This window comes from Perissodus microlepis, chromosome 1 (assembly GCF_051167445.1).
Source record: "Perissodus microlepis isolate ML-2025 ecotype Zambia chromosome 1, ASM5116744v1, whole genome shotgun sequence".
NCBI lineage: Eukaryota > Metazoa > Chordata > Actinopteri > Cichliformes > Cichlidae > Perissodus > Perissodus microlepis.
Window position 1 is genome coordinate 26,465,108 of NC_140461.1, and position 24,962 is coordinate 26,490,069.

Genomic DNA, 24,962 nt, shown 5'->3' on the forward strand with positions numbered 1-24,962 from the left:
GATAGACAGCAGGGTTTCTAATTACCTTTAGATTTATGTCTTGAAATGTGAGACTGTGTAAATTATGAATTTCACATTCATATCACCAGTACAGCAGTAACTAGCTATGTTGTCTTGATGTCATTTCAAAATTACTCTTGCTTATTTTATATGACATCAAAGTGTAATACTGGATTTGTAAACGTGTGATCATCAATTGTGTTTTGAGTTAATTTGAGGATTTACCAGCAAAATTACAATCATAAGCCGGGGAGGGGTTGCAGCTGGTAAGGCCACCCAGACGAGGTGTCATTCTTGGTTTTGCCACAAGAGGGCAGACATGGTCCTTCTTCGTACACGTGTCAGCGTGTTTCTGTTTTTTGCATTTCATATATTTTATTAACAAATAATCCGAAGCTTGACAAAGTTCACTGACATCATACACCTGGTGACACGAAGAGCGCTTTCTCCTAATAATAAGTTTATCCTTGATTTATAGATTTAATTAAAAATATACATATTTTTACACATACATAATTTATACATAAATTAATATACTAATAATAATATGTTGTGTTTTAATAACATTAAAACACAACATATTATTATTAGTATATTCCTGACCAGCATGAATTTTAGTTTAAGCTACAGAGTATATAAATTAAAGAGTGGTTGGGAGAAGTGACTGAATGAAACAGTATCTAAACAGGCTTTATTTCTTACCTGATGACAGAAAATTAAAAATTCTTCTTCTTAATTTATTTTACCAAGATCATCTGTAAAAACACGAAGTAAAAATTCCTTGTTGTGACAGGTTGGTGTCAACCAGGAAGTTGTTCGCGAAGGCATCATGATTCAGTTTAAGTTAAGTTGTTGTAGTTTATATATTCCACAAAACACTGATTGAAACATGAGTGTGATGTTCTACTGCAACAAAACCAGTAAATATGTGTTAATGTGATGTTTCTAGTATTGGGGAAAAACTAAATTGCTTTATCAGTGAACAAAAATATAAAAGACGCATATATTCTGCATATGCTCTTCATGCAGATACAATCCTTAGAGGTCACGGCAGCAGATCATCACCCCCTCCATCTAACCTTGTCCCAGCATCCTCCTCTGTCACACCACCCCTCCGAGTGTCCTCCTTGGATTCCAGCGAGAGTAGATGTGGAGTCTTCCCATGTTTCTGTTAGCGATCCTCCATCTGAATGGATGATAACATCATTCGGAACAAACTAGCAGGTGGAAATGGCCCTCTATTGGCCCATAAATATGGGGCTGATTTCTGCTAATAACGCCCATTTTATGGACTGATAACATCTGAAGCGGGTGTCATTACACCCATGAACTGCATGGCAAACTGTGGTCTTCGTCTTTTCCTCCTGCCTGGCAGCGCCATCTCCAACATACTTTGTCCAATTTTTTCACTAATCCTTGAACATGTCTGAACTATCGCAGCCTTGCCTCTATTTCTACGACTGTCCCTGTGATAGACTCATTTCTAATCCTGTCCACGATGGTCACACCAGTGACAATATTAACAGTGTCAGCTCTGCAAGCTCACTCCACCTACATTTTGTTTCTTGTCTACACCAGAGTGGAACAGGCCTTACTTCACTTGTATGCAGAAAAAAAAAAATCACGAACCAGGTGATTTTTTCAAGCAAGACATTGCTGACCTTAACCACAGCCATGTTATCATAACCCATGCTTCTACAGTCCAGACTGGACCTCTGCACGGCCCTTTTCTGGATTGGCATGACTGGAAGCTTTGACATCAGAGCATCCAGCTGTCACTGTAAGGGAAGTGTTGTGAGAGTGTGGCTTTATAATTTAATAAAGTTAATCAGAAAAATTATGATGAGCAGGAAAGCAAATTAATATGCCCGAAAAATTACATTGTATTATAATTTAAAAAAAACAAAAAAAAACTTTTCCTTACTAATGATAAAGGTTGTCACAATCATCCAGAAGATCCAAACACTTAAAGAGAAAACAGGCCTGGTGTCAGTTTACGTCTCCTTGAAAAGTGAGATAACCTTCATTCCTCCTCACACAGATGGACGGCCTCTCCATTGTTGCAGAAATCCATCATGATTTTTATTTATTTTTTTATTCAGTAAATTTATGACACGAACATTTACACGGGACGGAAATTCAAAAAAACGGTCCCAATCAGCCTTAATTCACCCTACTTTTCCTGCAATAATAAATGACGCCCATGAATACATTCACCCCTAAAACGCCTCTTCAATAAACTTTACTGGCAAAGAAAAAAGAAAAAAAGTGCCCTTTTTCGTGCTTTAGAACAGCGTTTTAAGTCGGACAGATGTGGATTTATGGGACCCCGTCGCTCACCGCAGCCTTACTTGTCCATTAGTTAAGTGACAGGACAGGGCCCAGGGAAACCTGCGGCGGTACGTGTGATTACGTTAAAAGATCGCACAATCTGTTCATATTTACGTAATGAGTCCGGCATTTTGCTGATTGATTAAACTACAGGGTGTAAATATTTTAAGGGCACGCTGATTTATAATCCGACAAAGCAAAAAAAAGAAAAAAAAGAAGAAGGCCAATTTATTTGTCTAACCATGAAAATGGGGGTTTCTGGTAAACCGTTCTTGACGTCTCACGGGCTGACTTGAGTGATTCAATAGACAGTGAAAGATTTTTATAGAAAGACGCGGGCTCTCTGCGCATTATTGGGGAAAAACAGAGAGAGGCAGGAGCCCGTCAGCACTTTTTGTTGCCGGAAAGTGACAGCGTTATCAGCGGTGAGTGTAATTTACGCGAGGGGGGAAATTTTTTAATCAACACGCACAGTGTATTCAGATTAAATTAGAGGAGAAACAGAATCAATGACCTCCATATATTCCTCCGCTGCCTTATCAATTAGCTGTGATTTTGTGTGTGTGTGTGTGTGTGTGTGCGCGCGCGTCCTGTGTCAGAGGGCCCTCTGTCATAAAATGGGCCAAATGGCATTCGTCATAGAGCTGACAAGTCACACAACTAAATGAGCTCCTATTGATTCGTGAGATTTTTCATCAGCCAAATTAAAAGCTGCGGTTTGATAGAGGCTCACTCTGCAGGCGTGTTACGTTCACTCCTATTAAATCAAGTCAAAGTTAAACGAAAACTTCTTTGGAGTTAAACACCGGCGAGCTAAATAAATAAATAAAAAAAGCGGATTTGATGCTGCTTCAGGTTAATCATCATTTCGATCTTAACCAGATTTGTTAAAGCCCTGACCACGTGTTAAAACTCATAGTGTATCCTTGTGTGCTTCCACCTTTCTTTATTTTACCCCCTTCGTTATAAAACCTTTGATCTTCTGTGAGGTCTCTCTGAGCAGGGATTTCCTCTGTATTGCCACTAAGAAGGTCCTCATAGTTTACCACAGCCTCACCTCAGAAGCTCTGGAGGTCTTTTTTTTCATGAAGTTGATCCTTTACTGTCACAGAAAATAAAACTTGCACAAATGGCATGAATGCTTATGTATTTGTGCTCTTGTGTTTGACTATGAAGTATAATTCCAAGACAGACAAATCAAACTAATTCAGTTTAGATTAGACGTTGAGTTGCTTTGTGCTGGCTGTAAGGATGTGACAGATAAATAAAATACGCAAAGAGTTGCATTTAAGAAAAAGTCAGCTTTTAATCAAAAGGTGGCAATTCCATATTTTGATAAAGTGAAGTTTAAAAGATATGCAAATATTCCCAGATGCACTGGGAATATTTCAGCAGAGGTCTCATAACACAGTTTTATGAATATGTTATCAGATTTGTTCCGATAAAGTTTGATGTCAAGGTGATTCTTTGTACTTGATGTCAGCTGTTATTATTCAGGCAATTATTTATCCTACACAAACATATACATGATTTTCATATTAAAAGTATATTTTTTAACAAGTGATGCTCTTAAGGGTCTCTTAAGTCTCTTATATATATAAGACAGAACAGCCAAGAGCCTCATAAGGGTGCTAAAAGCACTGCTAAATCACTGCCACCAGTTAAGAATGCATTTAATCACTATATAAATATGTGACCGTGGTCTGAGAGGGGGTTAAGTTTCACCACACTGCATGTCCTCCAGTCTGCTCCTTAATCACAGCCCTTACATGGGGGTCCAATAAAAAGCCTCTTGCGGTTGCACAAACTCATCATGCCGTTGCTCTTGGAAATTAAAATGGGCCTATGTGACCGCTCCCCATCAGGCTTTTGATTGCTTTACTTCCTATTCATTAGCTTAATTATTTGGCCATCAGTAAACCTCACCAAGTAATTAATATCTGAGAGCCTCTGCAGTAAATTAAAACTGTGAAATGAGGCGTACTTGTGCTTTGGTTTACTACCAGAGGCAGCAGGGATGTGAGCTAATGGGTGGGAGCTGAAAAAGACGCAAACATGAACAGATTGCTTTTGTAGCCAAGGAGCATTTTCACAGGAGTGAGATAAAGCTGTTTGTGTTTTTTTTTTCCTTTCTTTTGCACAACAACTCTCAGAGTGGTTATCTAGCACTTTGGTCCAGACTGAAAAACACATCATAATTACATTCTTCTTGCTTTCTGGATTAATTTTAGTTGTGCAAATGATTCCCTGATTTTTCAGAAAAAATTCCATAGGTTCTCTCTGGGTACTCCAGCTTCTTCCCACAGTCTAGAGACTTGCTTGTTAGACTGATTATCAATAGGTCTTAGGTGTGAATGTGAGCACAACAGGTTGTCTCTCTCTCTGTGTATTAGCCCTGTGACAAAAATTGAAATTGAATTTAATAATAGAATAAATAGAAGTATATCTTATCCATCCACAGCAGCTGTTAGCAGACGTTGCTTTGCAGACTTCAGCTGGTAATTTAATCACGAGGCAGCAGGTAAGCAGCTCCTTCAACGTTCAGCATCATCCCTGTGTGAGTTCTTTTATGCATTTTAAAAAACAATTGAAATCAAATGTATTTGTCTATATATATATATATATATACATTTCTATCACATCAAATGGAAATAATTCACCTCTTTTGTTGCCATTTTCTTTATTTCACATTTACACCACACAAGTTTGAGATAAATACACGTACGATTCATCCTTCAATCATTCAAATAAATTAAGTTCATCTATTTACATGTAAGTGACGACAACCAAGTCATAAATATTATTGAAAAAAAAAAATCTGAATATTCACATTAAATGCACAAATGGAAATGCGCTACATGGGATGTTGTGCAAAGTCTGGGAGCAAAAACATCTGGAACTGCAGCTGTTTCTGAGCCTTTGTCCGTTCTATCAATGGTCACACGGCTCGTGCGCCTCCTGAACCTCATCAAACTGTTTGAATGTGTTACAGTTCACTCCTCTTAACATTTAATTCCTAAAAAATGTGTTCACTGAGTGGAGCTCAGGCTGTGAGTGGATGGAGGAAACACAAGTTTGCCACAGAGGATGCCTGGCGCATTAAAAAAGAGCAAAATTAGGGAAAGAAAGAAGCACTTTTTTCCAGCATGCTGCAGCAATGTAAATTACTTAGTGATAATTCTATTCACAAATAGTTTAAGCACTATACACGCGTCATAATCCTGCATTTGTTTATGTGTGATTGTGTGAATGAGTCCAACAAATGTCTTGATTGGAAAAACCTTCTCAGAGCATACGAGGTGAAGATCTTTAGGTTTGTCCTCTCTCACAAACACAGACTTTCCTGTTGTGATGTCGCTGAAACACTCAGGTAATTCTCATGTTTTTTTTTTAAACCTTTTTCTGGGTGTGTATTCACAGTCCTGCCCCAATTTTCCTGTCACCCCCACCCACTTCCACCCCATCCAGCTCATCATCAGAGAAAGGGCTGTGGGAGCTGTAGCCAGCTTCATCGTTACGCTGCAAGAAGTCCGTGGTTTGCTGGATCCCAACTAGGTTACCCGCAGAAAGAGGAAAGCCACGCTGGGGCGCCTCCGCTACTTCTTCCTCCTCATCCTCTCCATCTTCTTCCTCTTCTCCATCCTCTAATTCGAGAGCTATTCTTCGTTCGTCTGGGTTCAAAGCTCGTCTGCTCTCACTGGATTTGTCGGAGCCTGTCTTTCCCGAGCTGCGTAGTCTCTCTGCCTCAGACTGGGTGGAGGCAGTGGCCTGCTCCTTTGCCTTCCGACTGCGCTTCCACTTCATCCTCCGATTTTGGAACCAGATCTTCACCTGCGAAGTGATCATAGTAGAAGAAGAACACATGTTTAAAAGAAGAAACGCAACCCGGGGTTTGTCTGAACAGAAACAAAGACAAGTTTGGTCACAGCTCCAGAAGCTCTCTCTTTCCTATTTCTTTTTTCTTTGTTAGATAAAAGCTGCTTTATAAATTGTTTATTCTATTTTACCTTCATTTTTAAGGTGATATGTTTCATATTGCATGTCAGTGTTGGGGAGGATAAAAAGTGTTATTTTGGGGTTCATGCTGTGGTCATCATTAACGACATCACTCTTTATTATCACAAATTTTTTATCCCTCCTCCTCCTACCAGAGATATTAGCATTCATAACACTGAAACAATCAGCGACAAATAAATATTAACAGAAACATAAGACATGTGACTCTTACACACATGAATATATGAAGATAGGTAAACAATGAACACTGAAAACTGCCACAGATGATTGACAACACAACATCTGTGGACATGAGAAGCAGTTTGCTGATCAGCTAACTGCAACAAGAATGAAGATACTTTAGTGAAATGTAACATTTAAAGCTGATCTAATAGAGTGCTGCTGGCTGTTTTCATGGTATAAAAATGGTTTGGTCTTATTTAAGGCTACAATAAAAAAAGAAAAAGAAAAAGAAAAAGAAAGATGAAATCTGTTGATTGGTTGTTTTCTTTTTTTTTCCTATTTTGATATTGTGGCTCATTTAGTGTTATTAGGTGATGGGTTTCACACTCCTTTAACTCTACCAAGTTATTCTTATTAAGAAAATAAAAAATAGATATAAATGTTATAACTGTAACTACACACATACAGTGTGCTGGCATCTGTTGAGCGCTGTGTCTGGTCTGTAGCTGTAGTCAGCTTTGGCTTTTAAAAGTTGAGAATAATGTACTTCGGGTCAATAAATTTGATCTGGAGATGTAAACAGGAGCTCTGCAGTCTCTGGTCTGGCTCACCTGTGTTTCGGTCAGCATGAGTGAAGTGGCCACCTCGAAGCGCTTGGGCCTGGACAGGTATTTGTTAAGCTTGAACTGGTTCTCCAGCTCCAGGAGCTGCTGGCTGGTGAAGGCAGTGCGGGGCCTCCTGCATTTCCCCAACAGGCCTGACTGAGCACCCGCTGGAAGAGGAACAGCAAAGTTATCAGTTTGTGTGTGGTCCCATGCAAGATGACTATAAGTGTATATTTTAAAAACCTAAATCACCTAAAAACAGGATGGGTGAATATGTGAATATTAATATTATAACGTTATTTCCTAATTATTTGGATTCATTTAAGGCTCTATCCAGGAATATTTGCTCACTGGCTGCCACCACTCTTATTTATATACTGTAACATCAAGGACATCAGAAGTTCATGGTAATGTTGTGGGTGGGAACAGACGCACATATGCCGGCACTCTCCGGCCATCATTAACTATAATAGCTTTACTCCAGTTTATTGTTGACGGGGGGGACACGGCAGAAGCGGGCGCAGGGGCCATAAAAACACAGGCATGCCATTAACTTAATGAAAATTCAATGAAGGCTTTTGGGATTTTATTGATGAACTACAGAACGTTTTAGGTGTTTGTTTATAGTTTCTTCGTCACACAAAGACAGTTTTCATCGGGCTGGCGTTTATAGAGAAATAAATGGGGCAAAATTAAAATATGACAGAGAAGCAGTAAAACAGGTGCCACTGTACTGTGAGGGACGATGTATGACTGCCATTAACGCAACATACAGGACTTAGTTAGATAAAAAACAACAACAACAACAAAAACAACAGAAGGCGCACAAAGCAAAGCGAACCGAAGGCTTTAAATTACGCTGCCAGTGAAATGTATTTATGAATAATAAATAAACAAATCAAAATGCTGCCCGTTTCTTTCTCAGATTATTATTAAATATTAAGGTTTTAAAATGTAATAAAACTTTGGAGAATAGAAAAAAATCTATGTCAGATTCGTTAGTCCGGTTTGTGATTTAAACAATAAATCGGTGCTGTGTGCTTGATATCATGAAAAAATAAGCACACAAAAAACCCCCGAAATGACTATTTAGTTATTAATTAAGCATAATAATAATAATAATAATAATAATAATAATAATAATAAGATTAACTTGACCAGTTCCGCCTAAACTCTTTCTCTTTCAGTGTAACACACAGCTGTCTGAAAATAAAACAAATTAAATAAATTCTCCTGTGAAATTAATTTATTTTTATTTATATATTTATTTATTTTAAAGTTAGATTATTCTGGACCTCTGCTTATCTAATGTCATCACACTTACAGCTGTAATCCGGCAGTCGTGGCACCATGAGCCCAGCGCGGATCCAGTGCTCCAGGGGCAGAGATCCAGCCATGGCAGCCACCTTCAGGTGCTCTGGGTAGGTCTGCGATAGGTGCGTGAAGCCAGTGTAGGCGAACGCAGGGTGTTGTCCACCCAACGCCGACAGTGGGTACATGGGTGCAGGATACATGCCGGGAATCGCTCCCTGAGGCAGCGATGCAAGCCCCGGATGGGGCAGATTGAGGACACTCTGCTTGGGGATTATTCCGGTCTGAAGGTGCGCTCCTCGCGGGGACGGAGTGTCCGCACGGCGGCATGAGACCGGGCTGCCGGCCGGGCTGTCGCTGCTCAGACCGGGTGAGAGGTCTCGACCACACCGATTGGTCTCATCGGCGAGAAGAGCGTCGATTCTAAAGTTTTTCGATTTCTCCATGATGGCTTCAGCAGCAGCAGCAGCAGAGAGAGAGCGAGAGAGAGCGGGACTGAGGAGTCTTTAGAAAAAACAAGTCGAGCTCTCTCCAGGTGCGCACCTGTGCCGTGCTCTTCAGTCACAAACTCATAAGCTCTCCTTTCCCCCCTTTATAAAGAAAAATAACCCGAGAACTGTATATTCGTTTAAAAAACACATTAGCAGGTTTTTTCCTCGTTGTACTTGTTTCGGCTAAATGCCACTCTAACTGACACCCGCGTGTGCGCGCGTGCACCGGTTTCTTTAAATTGCGCCTTTATGTCAGTCCGCACCATCGAGTCTCTTGGAAAACTAACCCACAGAGGTATGTTTCCCTCTACACCAGCCGTCCTTCTCCACCCCTGGAGGCCTCTACCAGCTGGGGATTGGCTGGAGCTCGAGCTGCTCTGACGGGCCTCTAATCAGCTAATTACTCGCTCGTTTCTCCCCCCAGAAAGCATTCAGAGTGAGGTAATGTCCAACCCTTGTCCCGCCTGCAAACACCTTCAACTGCATCAAAGCACCGAAGTACATTAGAAGATTGGGCAATTGTATTTTCAGTATCTATCTTACTGCCAGCTCATCGTACTCTCCACAGATTGCGGCTACCTGGCTGCCATAAACAAAGAATTATACGCTGCTTTCATTGTCCAGACTAATTATTAGTGCTGCTAATATCCTCCACACCTTAGAGCCAAATACTGGCCTGTTTTCAACACTAATGTTATTGGTTACCTCTGATTGGTGTGACGTTAGAGACGTTGTGTACGGTATTTAAATCATTAGTATTAATGGTTTGTTTCATTCCTATACCAAGGCCATACCGATGCTATTAAAGTTTACGATCAGGAATTGCACACAAACCGTATAAAAGTGTAATGACTTGGCAGAAGAGGCTATAAGTTAATTGGCCCTCTGCTTAATGTGAACTAATGCAGTTTTAAGACTGGAGAAAGGCGGCGTACATCCGTCTCTCTTCGTCTCTCAGACATGGTACCACAACATCGATAGAGATACAGTTTATCAAAAATTATAAGTCACAGAATAATAAGTGGAATCTGCATGTTGCTGCACCAGAAGGAAAACTCCATCTTTTGATAATGCGACATTTCAGATCTCTATCCAACCCAACAATAACTATAAATAATGTGATTTTTTCCTGTGCAGTTGTGGCTTGTGTAATGCTAACAATCTAATATTTATATTTATTTGTTTTATGTGTTCCCAAGAATATGTTTTAGGCTCTAACACCTTCACTAACAAATAGTCATCTTTTCCTCATGTCACAATATTACATTTTCCACATAAAAGCACATGTGGGCCTTTGTGTGCTTCGTTCTGCTGATGTGAACAAAAACGCCACCTGTTTGAGGACACCCCCTTCTTAAATCTGTAAAATTGTGTGCACACGTGTGTATGTGCGGTGCAGTTGACCTCCAGGAAATTGCTAGTCCGCCCATTTCTCACTCTCTCTTTCTCCTTTACCCGTGTTACTGCGGTGTCTCTCATCCTCAGCTCTCTCTCTCTCTCTCTCTATCAGGCAGATTGGTGTCTGTCTCCGGGGCTGATATAGAGGTAATTTGCTCCTGGGTAATCAGTGCTACCTTCTGCCTGTTTCTCGCAACCTCTCCCCTCTTTTCTTTTGCCTTTATTATTTGAAAGTATTTAAATAGCCAGACCACCGCTAAACCTGTCACTTGAGTCTGCCAACAGAGGTCCACGAATTAAATTAAATCAGCGCCTGCTTCCAGTGTCTGGTGCATTCTTCTGACGATGGATGGTCTTTTCCTCCTAAAAGATGAAATTTTGCTGCTATATGTGCATAAGTCCTGCTAATCCTAAATAAGTTAATAATTGAATATAACAGCTGGATCAGAAGGTTTAAGAACTTATAATACAAATCTTATTAATGAAGAGAAGACTGATTAATATAAATGTCTACAGACAGAACAGGTGGAGCTGGTGTAATTGAGATGGGGTCTAAAGAGCTTTAATAGTTTAGAAGAAGAAGCTGTTGAGGTTAGCTCAGCAATTTCTTAAGTGTCTGTTTGATGATATAAATTTGAATGTTGTTGGAGAGAATGCTATGATTTTTATTTTTTATTTTTGCAAGATGCTCATGAATTTAATAGTAGAAAAAAATCAAAAGAAACTCTAGTGATTCATTGAGGTTTCCAGGCATTTGTTCATACGCAGCCCTCTTAAGGTCCCGCCACAGGGTTTCAATCAGGTCGAGGTCTTTGGCCCGGACTTTGACCAGGCCATTACAAAACGTTGATTCTTTTCTTTTTTGGGCAATCTGTTGTAGATTTGCTGCTGTGGCACATGGCTTCAAAATAAGCCCCAATCGTCATCCCTCCACCACCGTGTTAGACGGCTGTATGAGGTAATTTGTGTTCACCAAATATACTACTTTGAATAATAGCCTAACATCTTCACTTTGTTCTTGTCTGTCCAAAGGACATTGTTCCAGAAGTCATGTGGTTTGTTCATGTGCAACTTTGCTAACTGAGGTTTGTAGAGTTTGAAATGTAGCTCTTGGGTTTCTTGCAATTTCGAGCACTGATTTCAAGCACAAATTCTTGGCTGCAGATTTTACCATCTAGCTTACAGTGCTGAAGTATATAGTCACATGGCTTCTTGCAAAGCTGATGACTTCTTCTTACTTGTTTACTTTGAAACTATAAACAGCAGATATAGTAATGCGATCTGTCTTGTGATTAGTTATGGGCAAACCTCTCAGAGGTCAAAACTAGGTAAAATGCAGGACAATGGGAATAGCATGATAGCTTAATTACACTGTTGTTAAAAATGAGTCAGTAAGAGCAAACATTACTCCAGGCTGCAGTTTGCAGGTGAAATATCTGACAGCAGGTGTAGCTGAAAGTGTCTTATTTTAATGTGGTGGAAGGCTTAATAATAAATGTTTTCAGATCTAAACTATCATTACTTCCTTTCCCTTCTTCCCTTGTGACACATGTCCTCACATGCACATGCCCCCTTGAACCTTTAGTGGAACTCTCCAAAAGCAGTGCACACCCTTCTCTCTGTGAGAGGACAATTGGTTCAAAGGAGCCGCGAGCCCTTGACTACAAAGCCAGAGTTTATCGACGAGTTATGCGTCAGTAAACCTAGCGGCTAACAGGAGTTTACTGAAACATTAAAGAGCTTATCAGCAATTACAGGCATATTTTTCAATCATTACCACAGCTCTGAGACAGCTCACCCTGTCCTTAAACTAAGTCAGGTGTGCTCTTGTTCTATTTGCATGCTGGACCAGTCATTATGTTTTTCACCTCCACTGGGTCAGTGATTCTTGGTAGTTTGAGGTATTGATAAGATCTTTCCAGCTGCTGATAGAGCAGAACGGAGAAAGTTCAGGCGTTTCTATAGTTCGTCAGAACAACACAGAACATGGAAAAACATCAACAAAGCAATGTAACGGACATTGAAAGATATATTTTCTTTGATTCGCTGTCATTGATACAATACCTAGGCACTGTGATTGATCTTAATCCAGCTTACTTTGATTGTGTGTGCACATTCCTGGATCTGCCCTCTCTTCAGGCATGTTGTGACACACAAAGGTTTCAGGGACGCTGTTGACCAACACCACCTTTCCCACCAGGCCTGGAGTACAACGACCAGACTGCTGCTGTGATAAATGGTTGTGGTGCACAATGGGCTTACTGTGAAGTGAAAATCAGCTCTCCATAGCTCTGGTAATTAGACTAATTCCCACAGCGTTAAAGACAGATGATAAATCAACTCACTTTTCTGGCAGACCTTGAGACCAAAATTAATGTTGTCTCATTAAGGAGATAAAAGTAATTTATTACTTTTACTTCTCCTCCTTGTCTCTGTATCCTGTCCCCCTTCATTTATTAACCAATATTGAGCTTTGCCATATGACATCTAGCCCGCTGGATGTGAATCTTCCGTTGTCTGTCTTTGCTACTTTGGCCCCTTCACTCTCCTCTCTCTCTCTCTCGCTTTCATTGTGCATTAGCATGTTTATGAGCGTCGAGCAGAGAGATAACACAGGTGTTTGCCAAAGCTGGAATGCACTGCAATGATAAAAAAACCTTTGAACTTTTGGATGTTTCTGTGTGAGAGCTTTGTTTTTATGCAAACTAGTGTACACTTTATATAGAGTAAAAGAAGCCAAATGAAAAGACGATCACATCCTCGGCTGGCACAGAAGGTGCAAACTGACCGTAATTGGAAAGTTAGCAGGGCGAGTGTGTGTGAGGTACTTCCTGCTCGGGAAACCAGGAAATTTCCCCAATTCTGCAAATGTATGATGTTTGACAACCAAAAGGCTTACAATAACCTAAACCTCTTGAAATGGTAACCAATTCAAGTATTTTCTTTATTAATTTACACAACATAAAGTCTTTATTATCAAGCTAGGTTTGTTGTTAGCCAAATTTACATTACTCATGTTGGTTTGGTAGGCAAACTCCTGACTAAAGCTAACTTGGTCAGTTTCATTCATCACACAAAGAGACCCAAAATATTTAATGTGACAGCATGTACGGGTTTGCTTTGAGCCCTATTATCTCTCTGATAAGTGCAATAAAATGCTCTCAATGGTACCAATACCACAGTTCAGAGGTTATATAAGGTGAGATTAAGAACTCTGGACAACTAATGGCTTAAAATGCTGACCTTACACCCTAATATAATTTGACCCAGGGAGTTGTAAGGTCATATATTCTTCTACTGTATATTTGTGCATTTTTTTGGCCTGATTTTGGAGATCCTCAAGTAGCCATTAGCAGAACTGCATCTTTTAGCACTTTCACATTTTCTTAAAATGTTCAGCGTTAGAGGATGCTGTTAAGCTCCCACTGAGAAGAAAGATCTGCATTAACTATGACAGGCGCAAAGGATGAAAGGGATCAACAAAGTCTGCATAAGTAGGAGGCTGCGCTGGAAGCCAAGCTTTGTTTCATGTTACCAGATGACAGTATGCCATCACCATAACTGTTCCCTAGAAAAATACTTATTTTAAACCCCCGCTTTTCCTAAACTGATCCATTACTTTAAGGCCTGAGGTCTGGGTTATGATCAAAACTAGTTTATACCAAAATTTTTCCACAGGTCAATGTTTTCCAGAGGGCAACATTTAGACTGATTTGGGATGAATCACAGTGCAATTATTGGCTCTGCTCTCACCACTTCACAGCTGACCAATCCCAGCACTGTCAGGTTAAGAAAAGTGTGAATGCAATCACATTCAATCCACTGTTAGAAACTACCACCCATCTGGACCTGGATAATGAAAACTCTCCATATTTAGATATAATCAGTCTACAAGAGGCCTTAAATACATGGACCACAGATTAATATGATTTGACATGTGATAGCTCTAACACCATTATCTGGCTTTTAGGTTAGGTAACACCTTTTGAGCACCACATATGCAAAATGTGAAACATAAAGATCTCTAAAAATAGATAATAATAATTATAGCCTGATCTGAATAGCCCCTTTGCACCATTCCAGTTTGATCTTAGGCGATTAATGGCTTGAAATGCGGAGATATCTGATAAAACAACAAGAGACATCGGCTTCAGAGGCTTAATTCATGAAGAGTCTGATTTGGGGAATTCCAACCTTATGACTCTTCAGTCTGTTTCCCTGCTCACCTGTTTCATTATTCCACAATGGAAAACAAAGCTTCCTTTCACATTATCCAGTCCAGTGCGACTTTTATGGCCATTTAATGGGTTGTTCCATCTAACAGCCCCATGTTTTACTATCACCCATACAAGGGCCCCATTGTGCATAGATATGGGAGATATGAGATAAAGTCACCTTATCAGCCACAACAAGACATCATTACTTTCACCCTGCTATCTCACCAGCCCTCTCCGCCGTACATTATCAGGCCACTTATGAGGATATTCAGCTTTGAAGATCTCCGCCAGCTGGCCGTTTGTGCTTTTGGTTTTCCGCCTCTACAGATCAATTCAGTTTCAACTATGTTATACATTTTTGTGTCTTTACCACCACTGTAAGCGATTCTCTGTTGTCGAAAGTGACATATAAATCTACATCTAATTGCACTTTTAGAGATGCAGCTCATTGCTCCTGATAACAATTCTTCTGCCATTCTTTCCGCTGTGAGGAAGCCGCCTGCTGCCATTAACAATCAGGTAATAGCTTCTTATTGCCCAATTTGCATGTTAACTGTAACCAAAGGTTATTGAAGGCAAACCGCAGAAGAGCGGCGGGAGATATGAGAGCAACATACCGGATACTGAAGGTTTTTTCATTTGCAGAAAATGTATTTGAAATATGCTAAAAATATTAAGTTGACTCTTTTTTTTTCATCAAGCTCTTTTTTAAGGTTTAGATAATCTGCAGAATATTAAGTAGTAATTCTGCTGTTCCCCTCTCAGCTGTTAAACCATTTGTAAATTCCAGCGTCCCATAAACCACCAACAGCCATAAGCGACCCTACACCATGTTTGACAGAGGAGGTGCTATTTTCTCAGTCAGTTGGCCATAGGATTGGAAATCCCCAATTCAGACTCTTTTCATCAGATAAATGGTTTGAGTTTATTCTTGTTTTATCTTTCTGTGAAACTTTGTTCCATTAATCTGCTTGTTTATTCTTAGATATTTTTGTGAAGAGCAATGGAGACTTTCCTTTTAAAGCTTTCTTAGCTGAATCAGTTATAATGTGTTAACTCTGTGCACAAATGTAACTGTAATGTACCAGTAATGGTTCACATGCACCATTACTTTTAAACTCCCAAAGTTTGGACACTATGTTTATATCTCAGTCAAGTTAAAGGTTAGATTTGGTGTTGCAATATAGTGCCTATACGTTAATTTGTACCTGCACAAACTCAACATGCAGACTAACACAGAGCGAGAGAAGAAGAGAGATTAAAAGTTCAGATGGTGAGCAGTTGTTGCTGTCAAATAGCCTTGTCAGCATGCTGTGAGGACAGTTCAGGGCGTTTGTACTGAAAGTTCTCCAACAGACACAACAGGGCGTTACATTCGAATTCCACACTGACATTAAAAGCACTTTGGAAAGAGGTTGTATGTGTGAGAAGTCTGTTTCAAAAGAAACTTCACAAGACCCAAACCGATTTTTTTCTGGTTTGCATATAGAAGAACAGAATTCAAATGAAAATGAACAAACATAAATTACTGTCACCTTTTAAGTGCCATAAAGCTTAAGGCAACCCTCTTTTTAGATCAATTTATGAGCTTGAATAATCAACTTTGACATTTATTATTTTTTTTTCCTTTAAAAGGATGTGGCCTGCAGGCAGCACGATGGTGTGATGGCTCGCAGTGTTGCCTCACAGCACGAAACTCCAGAGATAGACTCCACCGTCATGCCTTTCTCTGTGGAGTTTACATGTTCTGCCTGTGTATATGTGAGTTCTTTCCAGGTACCTTCCTCCCACGGTCCAAGGACATGCAATTAGTGGGGTTAGGTTAATTGGTGATTTTTAAATTGTCTGTGGGTGAGATTGTGAATGGTTGTTTGTCATTATGTGTTATTGTCAGATTTGTGACCTGTGCAGGGTGTACCTGCATCTCGCAGGGAAAGGCTCCAGTGCCCCTGTGACCCTGATAAGGACAAGAAAAAGAGAATGGATGAAAGGATACAGGTTGCCTTTTGTCAAACAAATAGACTGTCCATCCATCCTCTTCTCCCATTCAGGGTTACAGGAGGGCTGGAGGTTATCTCAACAGTCATAGTATAAAAGACAAAGTACATCCTGGAAAGATCACCAGTCTGTTGCAGGGCCAACTCACAGAGACACGCATTTGCATTCACAGTCAGTTTAGAATCACCTAACCACATGCAGCCTGGGAGGAAGTTGGAGTAAACCCCACAGATATGGAGAGAAAATGCTCCACACAGAAAAACTAAAGGCAGGGCCCCAGACTAGATTTGAACCCAGGACCTTCTTGCTGTTGTTGAGGCCACACCACCCTCCTCCTTGTTGTTGTTGTTTTTTTTGCACCACATTTGACACGATACAGACCTCAGGGCTTTGGCTATGGACTACGAACTCTTCCAGTTTTGAGTGGTGGGTCATACCAGATTCAGGCCATTACTAATAATGATGCTCAACATGAAGACCTATGTTAAAATCCCATATGCAACTGGCAGAATGGCGTGCCCCACAGAGTGATCTAAATTAAGCATTGTGGTGCAGAGGTCCACATGGAGACGGCCTTAAAGGAAATAGAGGCCAGGTGTAAGTTTTGCTATTTCATAAGCATGTATACTAAGTTTTTGAATACTCTGTGTAACCTGGACAACAAATTAGACCCTGCATGAGGGTAAAGTTTTAAGTAAATGCATTTCTGTCGACTAATACTAGGAGAGTCACCTCCCAACACATGATTTCTGTGAGGACAAAGTTAATATTTCAAAAAGTGAAATGAATTGATCGGTCACTTTTGACTGGTCAATAGACCTGTTTAGTCTATTGACTTTGTCAATTGGCTAACAGGTCACTATCAAGATTGACCAATCTTTGAAATTGGAGTAGAGGTAAATCACAGCAGCAGGGTATATTTTAACGGCTCTGAATTGATCAAAATGTTATCAGAGGTGTGACAAAGAATGGTCAGTAGCACAGGCCTGATGAATTGGCAGTCAAAATACTCCCATAAATTCCCACTTGACAGATCTCTATAAATTCAGCTTGAAATACAAGATTAGATAAAAAATTGAAATCAGAAATATCTACCTTAGCTTTGGCCCTTTTTGACTTTAAGTAAATTTTCATTCAAACCAAACACTCTCCTGGTTAATCTTAAGTTTTATTCTTGACAAACACAATACCCGTTTTGAGGGAGCAAGTAAAGTGGTTTAAATACAAACATCTGTGTGTGTGTGTGTGCGCACCTCATTGACTCATCTCTCCTTCACTCTTTGTACTTCAAATTTGTCATATTTACTGCCCAAAGGTTAGAGAGGTGAATAGGTGGCCCGTCCTCTCAGTAAATTACACATGCTCAATATTTAAGGTGGGCTAAATCACTTTTACACAGCCTGTCACAAATAACTGGAGACTCTGTGCTTTTGAGTCAATATGTAGGATAGTTAGAATTTAGCATGACATTTTTCCACTGCCATGGCAAGGTCAACATACTATAGAGGCCAAATTTTAGGAAAGTTTGTGGAGAGGCCCGAAGAACAACCAGACTAGACTTCAGGGTGCGTCTGGATTAGCTTTGTTAAGACATGGCATTGCCAGAAGATGCACCCGATTTTCATCTATAATTTTGGAGGATTTTACAGATACATACTAGCAGCTATCAGAACTAAACCCAGTAATGACATGATAAATTGCTTGTCAGTGAACTGTCCATTTACTTTTGAACCTCAGAAAAAGGAGATCTGCACCAAAATTGCTGTAACTCCTAAACAGTTAATGAACTTTTCATAATCCCCTTGAATTAAAGCTGAAAGTCTGCACTTCAATCACATCTTGATTGTTTGACTGAAAAAACTTCACTGTGGTTGTTTGGAGGCAAAATTCCAACATTTACTTTTTTCCCAACAAATGATGGATCTAACTGTCCCACTGGTTGCTGGTTAAATTTTAGAACAGATTATATGGTTAACTTACTTGTATACTTTCATATTGTATCCTGTGTTTCACTCTTTATGATTCTATCTCATGTAAGTTGTATTTTAGTGACGTGTGGTGTAAATTTTAAATTCAGCTGTTTGTGTGCTGATCTGTTTATATTCTAAAAATGATTCTGAGAAATGAAAATGTACCATATTTACATTTCAATATCTCATGTTTGGTGACATTTGGTTTTGTACAAATAGTCTTATGAAATTAGTGCCGTTTGTTATATTCTGTTTGCTCTTGGTGTACTGACGTGTTGCGACTCGGGAAATGTGCCATGGTGGGACTCGCGCAGTGTGTGAACTAACCGAAATAGTAACTGCCCGATCTGTTAGAGGTTCTGACCTGATGAGAGAATGAAATTTGTCTTCTGCTTCGTCTCACACTGTGTCTCGAAGCAAAGGTTAGTCTACAATTAAAGGATTTGTTGTGTCTCACTCTGAGGCTCACACCACACTCTACACATATCTTTAAAGTATCATTAAAGCTTTGCTGGGTCATTGTGGCAGTGGGCTGCAATGCACACAACAGCAACTTGACAGTGACAACTAAATAAAGTTCTAACATCATTAATTTATTTATTTAGGTGTATATAATTAGCCTTTATGGCAAGCTTTATGCTAAGTTATGGTAGCCCTGCTTTCATATTAGCACTTGCAGAGCACCGACATGAACATGATATACCTGTATTCTAATTTATTTTTAAATCACTATACAAATTGCAATATTTATTGAATTATGACTTAGTAAAGATGTTCGAGCACATCAATAAAATTCTTCATTTGGGAGGTTTTGGTCAGTTGTGTATGTCAAACATTTTGAGAGAACCAGGCTAACTTTTACCTGACTTCATATTTCATGCTGAACTAGGCTAAATGGCTTCTGGGGATAGCCAATGAAGGGTTTATCTCCTTAACCCCTAGTGTATCATATTTATATGATATACATACAGTTTTTGAGACTCCTACATCATCAACCTGATTTTTTTCTCTCTGAAAAACCTAAATAAATTGCACAATATGTGTTTGGGAATAAATTGCTGGCTAAAAAAATGCCAGATGTAGCAAATATGATAAATTAAACTTCATATATGCATATTTAAGATGTAATTTAATGGGTTTTTTTGTTTTAATTTTTCAGAATTTGTCATAAGGTTCAGTAAAAACTCCACTTTCACTATTTCAGGTTTCAGGTTTTAAAGATTAATGACATGATAATTTCATTAATCTTCTTCCAACTAAATGCTCGTATCATTTTTATTTTTTATTTTTTTGTTCCTTCTGACATACAAAAGCATTTCCACTTTGAAATAGAAACAGTCTTGTGGCCAAACATTCAACTTTTGCACTGACTTAAGACTGAGTAGAAATATGAATCCATTGTATAAACGTACGGATACACTTACTAATCTTTTCAGAACTGTTTTTAATGTCCTTCACTATCTTCCTATATTCTTGCAATAACTCCCTTTCCTGCACTAACCCCTATCTCCTCTGCCTCCCACAGGCTTGACCCTACAACACAGCTGTATCGAAATAAATTCTTCCATTAGGTACTTTCTGTTCTGCTATCAGGGGAACCACGCTAAGCTATTATTGGACACAATATTTGCTTTGAATAAAAAAAACAAAAACACAATGCAGCCTTTCACACAATCCTATTTATTCACTGAGGTGTGTTGAGTTTATGAATGTCACCAAACATTTGACAGGTAGTGTCAAGGACACTTTTCAAATTGATGTTTTTTACTCAGTGAAACACCTGATGAAATCTCAATGACTGTCAGAAGTCTCACATTCAATTATTTCAATTCAATTTCAGTTTAGTTTTAATTATGCAGCACCAAATCACAACAATATGCTTTATAGTGTAAGGTAAAGATCCTACAATAACACAGAGAAGACCCTGGAGGAGAAGATGCAAACATCTTACAGCCACATGAAACGGTTAAGAGACAAAGACCTAGAGGTAGAAACTTGCCTCTGACCTTTTGGGTATTACCAGCCAGATTTAGCCTAAACTGGGTTCTGACGTTGTAAGACGAGGGATCTTGCGACTGACCCTGTTGCATATGTGTTTTTGGGAAATCCTTTCTCAAAGTGCAAAATATAGAGAAGAGAATTTTTAAATCATGTGTGCAAACTAATTTCCTAACATTTGTGACACACAACTTAGTGCTAACTGCCAGTGTTGGGACTAACGCGTTATTAAGTAACGCGTTACAGTAACTACGTTATTATTGTGGTAACGAGCACGGTAACTAGTTATTATGCCAAAATCAGGAACGCGTTACTCGTTACTGGGATTTAGATAGGCTCGTTATTCGTTACTTCGTGTGGTGGCTATCGCGGAGCTTCCACAGATTCAGTAACATTAGCAAGTGGTGGAGGCCAGCAGGTGGATGAGGGGAAGGGGACGCAGGAGGAGGAGAGACCCGAAGCGGTCGCCCGTCCGAGTGTCAGGTGAACTGAACTTCAGGTAAGACCTGCAGTCTATCTGGGTCAGATATAAACCAAGTTTAGTTGGAGTTTATTTTCGTTGTGCTGACTTTTTCGTACTGCGTGCTAGCTAGCATGACGGGGTTTCTATACAGCTGGGTGGGAGCTATGATGTTAATGATGTTGAACTTTATTTTGTTCATAGGTTAATTATTAGAGTTGCCAACCGTTCCCTAAAAAACGGAATCGTCTCATATTCAGAGAAATTATTACGCGTTTCGTATTGAGGTGAAAAGGAACAGTTTGTCCCGGACTTCAGCTACAATGAAAAAGACACAAAGCTGGAGTTATTCTGTGTCTTTGCTGCACAGCTGCCTCTTCTTCTCTCATTCTCTCCACTCCCTCTCCTGTTGCTACTTTAATCATGAAACTGATCAATGATCAGCTGATCGGCTTTTCCCTCTTGTTTATTTATCGTCCGCTTTGCGCCAGAAAGAGGAAACCACCGGATGTCGCGTTAAACAACAGCAGCACGTTTGATCAGCTGTTGTTAGAATTTATTTAATATTAATTTCTAGTATCAGCTGATGTTTGCTGGAGCCACAGCTGTAAAGCTGCTGGTCATGATATCGGTTTGGTTATGTGGTGAGATGTAAACATGAAGATGAAACCAGGAGATGTCCTTACTGAATCATCAGAGCTGAACAGGTGATGGAGAAACAGGTTTACCTTTTAGGTGACATGAATGAGTTGAAGGGAAGTTGTGAACTGTTTCTGAGAGATAAATAACACCAGGATCCTTTTCTATGTAGCTGACAGCTGGTAACTGTGCAGGGGCGGATCTAGCAAAGTGTTGCCAGGGGGCCAGGTAGAGCATTAACAGGGAAAGGGGGGCACAAAGAAATACTTTCTTATTCTCATTTCAAATGTCTAGCTTTTAATAAATAATTATCTGAGTCTTACAACAAACAATTGATAGATTGATACATATATACCATCAAGACAGTGTACATCACTGTCACAACAGCGTTTGTTTTCATTCAAAGGCTTTATGATTTTTCCTATAATGGCGGGCCGGTCTCTAGTCAAAATGCCCGGGCTGATTTTTTGTCCCAGTCCAGCCCTGTATGCAGCTCATCTGCAGTCTGGTGTTACCTACATCTTCCTATTCAGAAGGCAGAATTTCTGAGTTCTGAGTACAATCGAAAGCACCACGACTGCAGTTTTTGTGTTGGATGTAAAAAGCGCACATGACGCTGTGACGTAGGCTAGAATCATGGCGGCGGTCAACGACGGTCCAGGCATGGGATTTCTCTCGTGGAAATATGCACATTATTTTTTCCTTTGGTAGGTGGCACAGTGCACTTGTGGCAAGTAAGCAAGCTAGAAGACTGGCACTCTTGCTGGGTATCCAGTTAGCAACACATTAACAAGAGAAGTCTGAGTAAACCAAAGTTACTTTCCCTAGTAACTAGTTACTTTGAAAGTAACGAGTAACTTGAAGTAACTGAGTTACTTTTGATGGAAGTAACTAGTAATGTAACTAAGTTACTAATTTAAAGTAACTTACCCAACACTGCTAACTGCACAGACATTTAAGGAGGAAAAAACTTTTTTTAGCGCTCGATATTGAAATGAACAGGTTTGGGGATTGACAAAAGGAAAACATAGGATAGGATCCCCATAAAACGAACCAAGCCTATGAGCATTTGGGAATTGTACGCGCGCGCTGTTTTGCCCCGCTCAGTAAGTCTGGCCTTTAAGCTGCCTTAAGATAATGTTGAAATTTGTCATCATTGACCTATCCACTCTTAGGTTATGGGCAAAATTTTTTGTGAAGTTGTTAACAAGATTAGAATTCGTTTTCGAGTCTGAGTCCAAATAACTCATTAGATAAACAGAAGGAAGCCATCCGCGATCCGAAGGGTTCGAGGGCACTCTAAAGGTTCTGGAAATGCATCAGAAGAACATTAAGTAGCTTTAAACAGCATCCAGGCTTGTAAAAAAAATTGCTGGCTGATTAACATTTAGCAAATCCACTTAAGTGTCTTCAAATCCAGCAGGCATACAAACTGGGGTTATACTAACCAAGCCTTCAGTAACGCACTAAGATAAAAGGCTTAACATATTAACCTAAAGCATAAAGATAGATTGAAATTTAAAATCTGGTTTCAATAGGATCCAAACACAAAACAAGTCATTGCTTAGGTGAACGCAGTGTTTGGACTACATGCTATTTCGATATTTGTATCATCACTCATTCTGTTTGTATCATACAGGCCTTAGTCCTCTCCTCTCCACAGCACAGGTGTTTGTATTTGTATGTGTGTGTACAAGTGTGACTGATCCCATTTATCAGGCCAGTTAACCCTTGGCAGCAAATAGTAATTCGGAGCAGGACACCACAGGGGGATGCAGGCACTTGCTCTAATTAAATTCCCCCTTTCTTACCCACTCAAACCTATGCTGACTGCTTCCCTTCCTCCGGCAGCAGAGACACTGACCTTCCAACCCTGCCTTCCCATCCCTCCTACCTCAGCGCTGCAAACTGCAAAGTGACACAAAAATGGTTTTATGTTCTAAAGAAGTGTTTGTATCTCTAACTTCATGTCTCTTACTCTTGCAAAAAACAAAAAAAGGAAAAAAAAAACATTATAAACAACTGAATTAAAAACTTAGTGGAGAGGAAAAAAAGAACCACTTTTAGCAAGAACAAACCCGGTGGTCGAACCAGGGTCACGGAGGACAACCATTTGCCTCGAGTGGTTGAAGTGAGGAGGGGAAGGAGAGAAAAAAGCAAACCTCTGAAATACAAAAGACAACAAACACTGAGCAGGTTGGTCAGGCCACTACCTGCAGCTCATAAACATGAAACTCCCATCCACAGACGTCTGCAGAAACGTGCAGTGACAGAGAGGACAAAAACATTGTTGATGACATGCAGTTGTGTCTTATAAAGGCATGTGGAGTGTAAGGCAGATGGACGAGCTGGCAACTCTTAGAATAAAAGGATATTATTATCCTTATTATGATCCGTAAGCAAGTGAGTTTGTGAGTTGATGTAATAAACATACTTTCCCAGGTGTGTTTGGCTAATCAACATATGATGATGATGGTTTTCTCCTTTCAGCTATGGATACTTTCACTGAACTGTTGACCTTTTCTAATTCAGCCCGCTTTCAGTGTGAGTGACATATTATCTAAATAATGACTCAGAACAAATGCGTCCTTCCTCCACTTGTGAAGTAACGACAGCGAATAAAATGGCATTAATGTGAATAAGTGTTTGCACTGGCATGATGGTGTACTGCAGGCTTTTGTGTGGCATGCTTAGTTCAAAAGATGGTTAAAAGCAGGGTAATCTGTCTGGCTGACAGCATCAAAGAGGCTGGGATCACTAACAGTGACAGTCCCGGGCTGAGGCGTAGCCGCAACGGCTCCACTCGACTGTTTGTGAAGGCTGAACCTGCGTGTCCGCATGTAGGCACAGGTACTGGTATTTGAATATGCACAGAAATAAGCACAGGTTAGCAGAACAACTGCAGCCTCAGCTGTTTTAACTACACATTGGAAGACTGATGGAGATGACCCTTATTAAATTACTTATCCATGTTACTGTAAATTATTGCAAAAGCTGCTTTCGAACGGATGCGCACCGTTTGATCAGCTTGTGCCCGTGTACGAGCTAACTAGTAACTAGCTTTTGTGTCTGTACACAACCACAGTGCATTTTTAAATCAAACATTGCAGCTGTGTTTGAAGTCCCAAGAGATTTTGATGAAAGTGGGGGAGCCCGTTATTAACCTTAAAAACAAAACAAACAAAATACCTAATACAGCTAAGACTATAAAAAAAAAACCAAAACCCCCCCCAAAAACCTAAGGGGTGGCCAAATGAACGACCTGGTATATTGTAAAAAGGAGGAATGCACAAGTCACCTCTGCCACAAAGACCTGGAAGATATTTCAAGTTGCTGATTGTAAAAATCTTTAAGAAAAACCAAAT

At 39.8% G+C, this 24,962-nt stretch overlaps 1 protein-coding gene across 1 annotated transcript; it reads right to left on the minus strand.

Annotated features, from left to right (window-relative positions):
* Positions 1-5,031: 5,031 nt before the first annotated feature.
* On the minus strand, positions 5,032-9,042 carry mnx2b (motor neuron and pancreas homeobox 2b). The gene is made up of 3 exons (XM_084924702.1): positions 8,440-9,042; positions 7,122-7,282; positions 5,032-6,162 (listed from the first exon to the last, which is right to left on the minus strand). The coding sequence occupies exons 1-3, from the start codon at positions 8,870-8,872 to the stop codon at positions 5,746-5,748; spliced, it is 1,011 nt and encodes a 336-aa protein (XP_084780828.1). The 5' UTR covers positions 8,873-9,042; the 3' UTR covers positions 5,032-5,745.
* Positions 9,043-24,962: the final 15,920 nt, after the last annotated feature.